This window comes from Mytilus galloprovincialis, chromosome 4, assembly GCF_965363235.1.
Source record: "Mytilus galloprovincialis chromosome 4, xbMytGall1.hap1.1, whole genome shotgun sequence".
Taxonomy (NCBI): domain Eukaryota; kingdom Metazoa; phylum Mollusca; class Bivalvia; order Mytilida; family Mytilidae; genus Mytilus; species Mytilus galloprovincialis.
The window spans coordinates 78,587,342-78,600,273 of NC_134841.1; the positions used below are offsets into that span (position 1 = coordinate 78,587,342).

The window sequence follows — 12,932 nt, forward strand, 5'->3', positions numbered from 1 at the left end:
TTTCTGATCATACTCAATTCTAACTAATCTCTGTGCTTATGTGCAAAAAGAAATGAAATACTGGTAAAATTAAATGAAACCAGGTTTAAGTTTAGGATTTTGGATTCAATCCTGCTAAAAAAAAATCAGTCTTAGATTCAATTTATAATACATTTGTAATTTCATTGTATCACTTATATCAGATATTATGACTTGTATATATGAATATGTCACTCACATGCTTAATCACATGTATCATAATATCTTTTTTTACACAAACCTTTCCCGAGTTAAGATCTTCATAGTCATTAGGAAGTTCTGAGAATTCTCTGGTTGATCCATAAAAATTAACATAACATGGTCCAAATGTTGGTAGGAAGCCTAAAATATACAGAATAGCTTGATCATATTGTTTATATATCAAATTCAAATTCAAGTTCATTTTATTACTTTGCATATCATTTTGAAGTTCAACTTTCCTTTCATTTTTTTTTTTTTATTTAAATCAAATTACAATTAAAAAGGTTAAATAGCAATATATTTTTTAAAGAAATACTTTATATTCCAAATGCATAATTGTTAATAAAGCTATAAAAGTTGAAGATATATTACACTTATTGTCATAAAGTTTTGTCAAGAATATATAAAGTATTGTTTTTCATCCTTTATGGACTAGTATAGTACCACACATATATATTTGTTAGTAGCTACAACAGAAAGTTATTATGCTGTGATATTAGTAAAATCATGTTCTCATCCTCTCCGTTCACTTAAGCCATACCATCTTGTTTATGCCCAATTAAAGAGCGACAGGTGGGATAACAATAAATAAAACAGTGATACCAAACTCATGACGGACTGAATATAAAGATGATACCATAATCTAAATTCTCAACACCAAACAGAAAAGGCTATAAAAACCAAAATTAAGGAAAAACTAGAAAATAATAATTTTTTAGGTGGTTGAAATGGTTTAGGGAGGAGGGGCATTATCATTAGAATGAAACCAGAAACTATTATTGCTTTACCTAATCTTGCAAATGGTCTATAATCAAGCCCCATTTGAAACTTTCCAATTGATGAAACAATATTGCTTAGGCAGAATTCATAAAGTCATCCGATTTAAAAGAAATAAAAACACAAAAATAACTTTGTCATATAAAATGATTATCATTTAACTTCTAGTTGAAAAAGTATGCATATTTTAGTGAATATAAGATGCAATATAAGAGAACAATGCAGACAGATCAGCAAGTTGAAGTTATTTATTACATTGTATATTAAATAGATTCCTAAACTTAGAATCAGCAGTAGAAATGATCATTATATTTGCTGAAGATCTTTTTTTTCATGCCTTCATTTGCAAGAATTTCAGTGTATATTTTTTATCAAATGCAACACCAACTAAATCTGAGCACTCAGTAAAGATGTAGTATCTTGGGGGAAGAAATTAGCTCACAATACATGACTTATTCAGAACTATTGAACTCAGAACTCTTACTTCAAGGTTTAAGACTATTTATCCTAAACTTTCAATGCAAATTATCAATCTGATGGACCCAATGGAAAAAAAAAGATAATCTGATAATATCACAAAGACCTGATAAAATATGTCATGTTAAAAAGAACATCTAATATTTAACATCAAGACAGATAAGGAGAGTGATTTCTAATATTCGTTTTGGGTTAGTATAAAGAAATACCACACTAGTTCTGGGGAATTAATAAAGTAGACAACATATTAACACATGTATCATCTGTGATATTAAATTATTTTCAAACCTAAGCCCAACGTCCACACCAAATTTTTAAATATACTAAATCAATGACAAAATCCTAATATTTTGAAATAATATTCTATATTTGAAAAAGTAAACAGGATCAAACAGCGCTTAGTTGAATAGTAGAAACATCTTAATACAAATTGTTTATGTCAAACTACCCTTGTAGGAAATAATTGAAAACATGCTCCATTTCGGTAAAATCATACTAAAATATAAAATAACCTTCATAATAAAAAAAGGCCACTTTAACCATGGTAATGTTATATTTACTCATTCATATTTATTAAACAATCAAATGGATTTACATATTCATGCATTTTTGCTATTACCAAATTTTAAACAGTAGCTATGTTCCATATATATGATAAACTATTTTGTCTTTTATGTATGCATAATATAACCTTATACATGTTCCAAAGACAATTTCATTTCTGTGTATTTTGACATTCTACATATTGTTTTTTTCATAATTCAATTTCAGGAAGAGTTGGTTTCCTTTTTGGTATAAAATTTCATGTAACATGTACATTTCTTTATATTATTTTTCATAATATTTCTCAAATCTCAATTCATTTGACATTACAGAAAAAAATAAACACACTAACTATAAAGAGAGACAACTCTCGCCAAAAAACTTTCAGAATCATGAAAATAAGGAACATAAATGTATGTAAAATGCACAATTCTTCACTTCTAAGAAGCCACACACAATTACTAGATATATAAAAAGCAGAATATAAGTAAAGTAAGAGATGAAAATCTTACAGCATAATACATTTTAGTAATGGCAGATACTTAAATTTTTAATAGCAAATTAAAAATATGAATTTCATTAATATATATATATTCCTTTGTTTGTGATATAGATATGACATACTATTAGGGGAAAAAAAAAAAAAAAAAAATAAAATATAAGTTATTTGAGGTAAGGACCAAATGGAGGTATACATGTTTAAAAACCTAAAAACAACAGGTGATTTATAAAAACTCTTTACAGTTTTGCTCAGTAAGATTTCATTATAGAAATTTGTCATTGATAAGCATTCAAGTAGCAAAATACCAGTGCACAGATTAATAGTGAAACATTCTAAGAGAAACTAAAAAAAAACATGGTACCCTCGCCACCCGGTGAAGAGAGAAGTGATAATGGTAGCGCATAGGTTCCGATGATATCATCCTCTGTCACACGATCCCTGCAGAAATTTTAAGTCAAATATAATATTAATAAACATATATAACTATACATTAATTCATAATTGACGATAAGAATACTAAATATCCAGATCACAAGTATTGTTTACAAAATAATTGATAGGAAATGTATTTTTTGTGGGTTGATGGTTTATTAAAAGATCACATCTAATGCATTTAAAAAATCTTAAAAATCAAAATTTCACCTGATTCTTTTCTATGTAAAAAGTTTCCAAAGTAGTTGAAACTATCAATAAATATACCTTTGCCACATTTCTTTTCAAATAAACATGCCAAACATCTTGTTATTTTGTAAACAACACTATGATGCTAGACCTACCTTCTGTGTTATAATGATATGGATTGTATAATTGTTGTCTGGATAAAAGTATGTGTTATCAGTGGTGCAGAAGCTTGTGGACTACAGCAATAACCATTAAAATAGTTTAGATCCAAAAGTATAAAACATTTACATAAAAATTTATATTAAAACTACATGTTCATTCAGATAATTTTCCTAACTGAGAAAAGGTTTCATTTAAAACCTATCTAACTATCTGGTGACAGATTTTATACAAAATTCTTTCTTTTTTTTACATGTAACTTATTAAAATATTTTATATTTATTTCTAATTGAAAATTGAAGCTTACAGCAAGCAAGTTCAAAATTATTTATCCAGTCTGCACAATTAGCCACTAGTCTGATGCCCCAGACTAGTAAAATTTCATTCGGACTAGTGAGTTTTATGCAAAACTTTGTTTAGACAAATAAGAAAAATGCCTGAATATTGGTCTTCAGACCAGTAGTTGAAAAAGTTTTTGGTGCAGACTGTAAATTACTTTTTTTATGTATTATTGTCTCCCCTTTGGATCTAAGAAACTGAACAGAAAATAATTAAAAATAAACGACAGAAAACATGCATGAATTATAAGTGATTTAACCAACCAGTTTCCCCAGCAACAGATATCGTTGGTATCTCAAGTCTGGCAGATGAGATAGGATCATCCTCGCTAATACGATCCCTAAAGCAAATCGGCAAAATTTTAACTAACAGAAATATCAGGTTTTAGGGAGTTGTTCTTGGCAAAATAGGTTTCAAAACGAGAAAAATAATTTAAAATATGTCTAACTATAAATAAATAAATACAAGCATTGGCAGATGTTGAACTGCAGACTCTGATACATTTAGTAATTTGTAAGAAAATATTATAATAATATTTATCTAGTTCATGTTAAATCACAGTAGTGGTATTGATATTTAAACTTTAAAAAAAATCAAGCAGAGAGCAGTTGTTCAAAGCTTCTACTAAAACCACTTTTAACTGAAATAATCGGTTGAATAAAAGCTTACATAATTTCATTTTTAGACGTCAATGAAATATAAAAGCCAGTTCATTACTAACATTTAATGCTGTGAAATATATTACTTCATTTTGAAATGACAAAAGCACCTTTGCAGCAGCTGTTATAGATATAGCAAAACTATGTAGAAAAGAAATCCTACGAAAGTGTATACAAAATCCTTATATCAGCAAACAGTCGGCAACAAACAGAAGTTTTTAATTAAATGATTTATTTTTGTTACCTTATCTGAAAATAGTCTTTTTGTTCATCTATTTGTGGTTTGGATGTTTGAAATTTCACAGAAAGGAACCAACTTATTAGCATATCATTGAAAAAGAAAGATAAAAGTTGATTCCATATCGTATAATAATTTTCATGAGATATATATGTTCCTCACTGACATTTAAATTTTAAATATTTAAAACATTTCCCATGCCCTGCATTTCATATTAGAAAATTTCATTTTTTCAAGCAATAAAGTACTGTTTAACAACCCATCAGTGCCAGAATCTATGTTATTTCACATTGCTACATTTTTTAAACTACTTCAAAAGTAAATAAAAAAGATTTTTAAATTTCTAAATAAAAGCTGATGAAAAAACACTACTTATAAACTACTAAAAAATCCAAGAAGATCATAATCTTGAACTACATAGCAAAGCTTAAACTGTATTGTTTCTATCCAATAATGATCAAGCAAAGAAAATGATGCTGGACAACATTATTTCAATAATACCATAGTCCATATCTTTCATAATCTTGAACTACATAGCAAAGCTTAAAGCTATAATGCATCAATATGATAATAACCAGGCAAAGAAAATGAGGCTGGACAACATCTTTAAAATATAGCGTAATACCATTTTCCTTATCTTTCTGAATATTGAAAGGAATAAAAATGTATGTCTTAAATAATCAAAAAAATTCTTTACTTGAAAATGGTAGAATTTTTTTACGGTATATATTTTCATAAAAGAAGGACTTTTAAAAAGATGTAGACTATTTACAGTATATGATGGCATATACTTATTCATAGTATTATTTGAGTGTCAAGAAGGATACCACAAATTCAAGAAATATTTTAGGATTTTTTGTAATATATGATATAATTTTCCAATGTTTCTCTCCTTGTGCAAAATTTCATGAATTAGATTAACTTTTTGTTCAACAGTTCAGGCTATATATAAGCTTGAGCAAATCCAAATTAATTTGAAATTTCCTAATGTCTTGTTTTGAGAATTTTAACAAACCTAACTCAGTGACTTATAGTGAAGCAGTGATATAGGCTAACACCACAAGCTTATTTTATTTATATAGATGAAATCATATTTCATACGTGGCATAAAAAATTCAAGTATTTTTGTGGGTTAAAATTTCAACTATGAATTGTCTAAATATTTCTGACTAATTGTGCAATGTTTCTGATGAATGAATCATATTTCAGTATAATTGCATATTTAAAGAGAATTTATCAAGTATATGAACTTGTATTTGTTATCTAAATGTAGTGTTAACAAGAACATAAAGAGAAAATATCACCCTCTGTGCAGCAATGTGAATTAATGATACTTTAAAAAACATATAACTGTGGATTCAATATTACTTGTGGGATACCAATTTTCCTGGATGTCAGTGTACATGGGAACCACAAATTTAAATGTTCAACAAATTACAAATTTTCCATAAACATGTATGCAGACTTCAGCAAGACCAAACCAAGAAATCAAAGACCAACAAAAATGCAAGTTTTGCCCAATCCATGAATATTGGTACCCACAAAGATAACAGAATCCACAGTAACTACTCAATAAATAAGCTTAATCATATAATAAACAAATATCAATACACTCTTTAAATTCAAAGGCACATATAACCTGAATACATAGTTTGGACTATTTCTATTTAATCATTAACAAATACTTTCAACTTGTACATATAATAAATACTGATTTTTACTCAACTATCTTTTGCTTCATGTGTGTATTGTAATTAATCAAATTATGCTTATTAAACTAATAAAGAAACTATCTTATTCAATATTTGAAAACTGCAAGAATGCCGTTTTTAATAGAAAAAAAAATTGTCATGTATAATTTTTTTCTTTAATAGCATTTTCAAAACTGTTGCATGCTTTGAGTTTTTGAAAATTATTCAAACATTATCAACTATTTAGAGGTTTTTTTTACAACTTACCAATCTTTTATAATGAACTTGATTTTATCACACATGGATGGGAACTAGACAAATAGAAATAAAACATCATCTTAAATAAACTTGATAATATCACAAATGGAAGGGAATTAGAATTATAGAAAGTCCCAGATTAAGGGAGAGTTGGGCGCCCATTAACATTTCTAACCCACAACATTCTGCATGTGCCTGTCCAAAGTCAGGAGCCTGTAATTCAGTGGTTGTCATTTGTAGCTGTGTTAGATATTTGTTTTTATTTGTCATTTATTTGTCCATAATATAGGCCATTAATTTTTCTCGTTTGAATTGTTTTACATTTGTCATTTCAGAGCCTTTTATAGTCAGATGCAGTATGGTCCATTTTTATTAAAGAAATAATCTGTTTACCTGTATTCCCAGACTTAAGGCTTGATTCCAATCAGGGTGGTCATTGTTATACATAATCTTTGATTGTGCCTGTAAATAGAAAAAAAAACATGTGCTGTGGATTCATTTATTTTTTCGTGGATACCAATTTTTTGTGGATTGCTAAAAACTTGCATTTTTGTGGATATTTGATTTCGTGGTTTTGCCAATCAGTTTACAAAGCCTATTGAAAATATGTCATTTGTGGAACATGAATTTGTGATTCACCTGTACTCACGAAACCCATGAAAATTGGTATACAACGAATAATAATGAATCCACAGTAAATAGTCTCATTAAAAAAAACATGTGATGGAGCCTTTTTACCTTATATTCAAGTTGGTTTTGTTGAATTCAAATTGTTATTTTTCAGGTCGATAAACAATTATTTTACTTAAACCACAATAATTTAATTTTGGATGTAACACGTCTTCTGATTGGCTGACAATATTTTGCTATCAGCCCATAGCCATAATTTAGTCATATGACCGTGACGTCATCAACGTTTTTTCATGGTTTTCTACAGTTTAAAATGGAATTTAGAGTTAAATTATAAGAAATGACTGTAATATTTTTTCTGTCTATGAAGAAATAACATAAAAAATTTGGTGCACACTGAATAACGCGCGTAGCGGGTTATTTAACAGTGTGCATCACATTTTTTATGTTACACGCGTTATTCTGTGTGCACCAAATTTTTTATGTTATTTCTTCATAGACAGAAAAAATATTACAGTCATTCCTTAATTAATCATACACAATTCAATTATCTTTTTCAAGACATTAATGATTTCTATTTCAGGTATCCATGATATAACAAAGAGTTCTAAAAGTGGCATTAAACACCAACAATCAATCAATAAACCAGAAAATTTCAAATAGTTAATAGGTTTGGCAAAAAAACTTATAAATTTAACTGGATGTTGATCAAGTTGAATGTAGGATGCAGAGGAATGATCATGAATACTTAAAATATAGATCCAACAATTTACAAACCTGCTTTCCAGCAAATGTCAATACAAAATAAGGATCGACTAACTCCTTATTGTCATCTGAACCAAACAATTTCTTTACTCCTTGAAGGAAGTTAGAGTCCACTGAAAAGAAATATGTATGTTATTATTTGCTGTTAGTTTCAATATATTGTGGGATACTTTCAAATCAAAAGTCTACGAATGATAATAGATATATACCAATTTTAAGATTATATACTTTTTTCCTTTTTATTTAGCAGGGGGATCTTTTATAGGGAGGTGTACACATATTTGATCGTTCATCATTATTTGCAAAAATGTAGGAGACGAAAGAAATTTGAAACAACACACATTCTGATAGTGGTGATATTCTATAACATATGTCAGCAATTAACTCAAATCTCATAGTGAACATGGATCAAATATAAGCTACTTTCACAAACTTTGTGACCTTGAACTTTAAGTGTGATACTCTAACTCTTTTGGTACACACCATGTATCATTCATCAATGTTATGTGCAATTCAATATATTGAGGGGATATAACTTGCAACTAAATAAGTAAACGGTGTTCTAATTTGTGGAACAACTGCTCTTATTCTGTCCTTCTTTTTTCTTGCATTACTTTTTACAATTGAGTAGCTACTTACTTCTTGGTATGTCTTCTGCCCTAAACAGATTCACTGTAAATGTGGCAGGTTGTAACTGGACACCTGCTGGTCTCAAAAGATTACTGTAAAAAAAAATATGATTTGTCAGTTAAATTACTTGAAATTCTACTCATCCCATCAGATGAATGCTAGAACAGAATAAATGTAAAATAAATAAGTTAATTCTAAGTAATCTTCAATAATACCCCCCATTTTTCATATTAAAACCAATATTGATATACAGTCGACTCTCGTTATGTCGAAGTCAGCCGGACCAGAAAAATATTTCGAGATACACGTAGTTCGACTCAAACAAACACCGGAAGTTCGACAATCTAAGGGACACAACTCTTGCTTAGCTTGGTAAAGCTAAAATAAATCCGGGTGAATATGGCAAGGGGATCGATATTCTAGTATCAGATCGATGTATTTGTATGTCACAGTCTTTTATTATTATAATGACATTTTTTTTACTTATTCAATTAAAAAAAAATCCTATGACTTTTCCAAGAGCGTAATTTTCAATCGATAGTTTCGTTATTCAGGTCGGTTATAGCTGACAAAATTGTTTATTCTCGGAAACAAGAGATTTAAGAAAATTTTGATTTCTATTCATTTTGTTTTATCTCACTCTTTCTTTTCAAAAGAAAATATAACAAGATTAAAGACGCCGTTTGAGTAGTTTTTATGTGATCATCAACGGAAGCCATAATCCTCACTTTATTCACACCCAAGCTCATTAGTGTAAATCACAAATTAATTGTTTTGTAAACATTTTAAATACTTGTTCATGAACATTAACAATGTATCACTAATTATTTATAAAAATTCTATAAAAGATAATCTTAGGTAAACACTCATGGAAATAGCATGTCATAAATCAATATAGTGTTCAGTGACCGGAAATTTAATTACACGTGTATTGTCAGATTAACTCTTCAATCCATTTTTAAAAATCCCGGAGGTCATGTTTTGACATATGTGTATTAGTTCGAGATAAAAAATGAATTTTGAATGCTTTTGTTAACCTTGGGACCGTAAATTTAGTTCGACTCAACCGAAATTTCGACTCATCCAATTTCGACTCATCAGGAGTCGAATTACATACTTTTGTATGGAATAAAGTTCGGGACCACGTGAAAACTTCGACTCATCCGAAATTTCGAGTCAACCGAGTTCGAGACAACGAGAATTAACTGTATTTCAAAAATGTCTGACTGAAAAATATGAGTGGGGGTGTAGCGTTGTCTATTTCATGGATAATGTATTAAAGGGAAACTTCGCAAAAAAATCAAAAATTGATATTATGTCCATACAGTATAAAAATTCTCAAATTTATAGATATTAAAGTTTTATTCAGCTAGATAAAAGATCACCATCGATTTTAAATTTTGAATATCAATTCTCTGCGTTCCGCCATTTGGTCATCTTCTACGATCAATAATCACGATATGTCTATAAACCACAAAGGACCAAAACTACAGTAACCGATGTAGTCGTAAATGCGTGTCGATATCTTGTCAATCGTACGGTTGTTTTATCTGACTAACTAACTTGATACGGAAAATGTTCTTATTTTTTTTAAATAACCATAGTCTGTTATTTTTAAACTGTTAATATTGGAATTAGTGAAAAAGTCACAGTTAAAATCTTAAATAAGTGTTCCGTGAAACTGATTGTTTTCGAAAATCTAATTCGTTCATAATTATTTAAAGTAATAAACTTTATTCAAATACAGTCGGATCTTCGCTCATCTGATCACCAGCATGGCTAAAGGTATTACTCCCAAAGGTATTGTGAGGGGTGTGAGGTGACACGTCCAGGTATTCAAGCGATTTCCTGTCGGGCTTGCAAGTTCATGCATCGTTTCACTTCTGTAGGTATTGGTCAGTGTACACGGCCGATAACTTGTAACTTTCTATTTTGAACTATCAGGTGTATAATATACATCTCTGTCTTGCGTGTCCGAAAGTGATATAATATACTACTTATACTAGTCATTACTTAACTCATACGCTTGTTTATAAATAACATTTCTGGTGTAAAGAATATTATTTATAAAATATAAATTATACCCAAAAAAAAAAAAGATTTGAAGAAATAAAAATCTATTTACATATTTTTTCCAAGGGTGAATTTGGGAAAATGTAATATATACTCGTTGTCAATAGTAAAGGACAGATTAGGACATACCAGAAATATTGATTTAAAAAATGTACGCACTTGTCGACGATTCGTTTATACGCCTGGATAGAAAGTTACGGAACTATAGCGCAATTTAAAATATATACATACATTGAACATAAGAAAGAAACATACATTTTGTGTAAATTGGGGTAAAAGATTTGTGAATAAACTAGTCCACGTATGCCAAGAGTATTTAATCAACGAATTCGACAGACTATTGTATACCAAAAGAAGAAGAAGTTCACTTCTAAGAGAACCAATTTGATTTAAATACAGGTCGATATATAACTTGCTTTGGTTCATCGAAGTTATGAACATAGTAAAATCACAGATTTATATATCAATTAGATTGTTCTCGAATAAAGGAAGAAATTCGTCATTATCACAATTGTTCCGACATTCATGTAATATATATGCAACTGGACGTACACTAATAATCCCCAAGGGATGTGAATATTTTCTAGGAAAACTTTTGAGTATTAAAGTTTCAAATAAATTTCGGGATTTATTTTCTTTCTTGATATTCAATGACAGCAATTTAAAGATTAAACTGCTTGTCCGCTTTAGGGGTATTCTTGCCAGTTGAACAGACTTATCATTACATTCAAAATATGGAAAGATGACATTAAATTTGTTGTCTTTTGTTTTTAAACATCGTTGGTCAAATAGCTAAAGTATTATACGTTGTGAGACGAAGACTATTTTAATAAGGACGTTCCCGATTATGAATAAATTTGGTTGACGTTTTTCACACTTGAAAAGAATATCTATTCGTAATTTTTCGATTCCATTCCAAGAAGATCCTTAAATTTCCTGTCAATTTTTTAAAATATCTTTTTTTTCAAATAGCTAAAGTATTCACGCGTTGTGAGATTTAAAATATTTTGATGAGAACATTAAGTAAATGATGTATCAAACGTTCAAGAATACGCATGTAATATGTGTCACTGGATATAAAAAAAAATCATTCTCAACACCTACTTCCGTATGGGACTTCCTCTTTCAGTGACCTGCAAATTTAACAGATGATACACTTTCTAAGATTTATATGTCCAACAACGACCCATTGCTCTACATGTGTTACTAACAGCATAAGATAGCAGTACTGTTCTTTTGTTAGGTCAATTCTCTTTCGTACAATACCAGAAAACATGGAAAATAAGTTCTTTAAATTTTTACTCTGGAATTAATACCATTTTTTCGTGCGAGAAACTTTATTTCTGGCGATGAGCAGACATGGGCGGAAAACAATAAAAAGATAGGTTTATTATTTGTTCATTCATTTAACATGTATAATATGAATATCATTTAGTACACTTCGGTGACGGGTCTATACAAAAGCAGAATATACCATGATGGTTTGATTTCGTCAAAAGATTTAAGAGATCTGACAAACAGATTATCACTTCGATATTGCAAGACACCCATTTATAACTTTGTACTTTTGCATACCAAACTTTCGCAAAAAGATGAGTCCTTTGATTAAATAAGAAGTTGTGGTTTGTTTTCTTGGGAGACACGTTCCCATTTGAATGAAGTGGACTTAAGCAGCTATATAAGTCACGGTATGGCCTTCAACAGTGAACAATAGTAAAAGTATATTGTATAATTCAACTAAATGTGAACATGAAAGAATTAAAGCAGACATATATATGTTATCTATACATATACAAAAGAATATTTTGAGCCTCAAATCTAGCATATGTCTATTTTACAACTATTCTGAGTCTGACGTGTCACTTTCACATTCGTTGAAGCCTTCATAAACACCATCTTGTGACGGAAATGCTTCCCTAATAATGTTAACAACACAAGCTGGAATAGTCACTCTATTTCTCTTGCCAAGTGGTTGCCCTTTTCTGACCCAACAAACAAACTGACGATAAGCCATTAGTCGGCTTTGGCTGTGAGTCAGTACGTCTGGAGCTCTCCCTCTATGGCGCTTGTACCTCAAACAAGAGGCTCTCAAGAGCCTGAATCGCTCACCTGGTAAACAATGCCTTCGGCCATGTTTTTTGACGAAAATAGAAAATAAAACACAAACTTTATTTTAGACACCCTACTGATCATTCAAATGAAGTTTGGTTGAATTTGGTTGAGTAGTTTTAGAGGAGAAGATTTTTTAAAGTTAGCAAATATGATGAACAAATTGTGAAAAATTGTCATTAAAGGACAATAACCCCTTAAGGGGTCAATTGACAATTTTGGTCATATTAACTTATTTGTAG

General features: G+C 29.6%; 1 protein-coding gene across 6 annotated transcripts in view; it reads right to left on the reverse strand.

Moving 5' to 3' along the window:
- Positions 1-12,932, reverse strand: part of LOC143073033 (myoferlin-like) — a 92,155-nt gene that overhangs the window by 52,597 nt on the left and 26,626 nt on the right. For 5 of the 6 annotated variants that reach the window (XM_076248261.1, XM_076248260.1, XM_076248264.1 and 2 more), the window contains exons 11-16: positions 8,518-8,600; positions 7,891-7,991; positions 6,877-6,945; positions 6,493-6,536; positions 2,880-2,956; positions 260-360 (exon numbers count right to left, since the gene is read on the reverse strand). In XM_076248261.1, the coding sequence (XP_076104376.1) occupies positions 260-360; positions 2,880-2,956; positions 6,493-6,536; positions 6,877-6,945; positions 7,891-7,991; positions 8,518-8,600 (475 nt within the window). Of the gene's footprint in view, positions 1-259; positions 361-2,879; positions 2,957-3,900; positions 3,978-6,492; positions 6,537-6,876; positions 6,946-7,890; positions 7,992-8,517; positions 8,601-12,932 lie in introns of all 6 variants that reach the window. The other variant, XM_076248265.1, reaches the window with a different exon arrangement.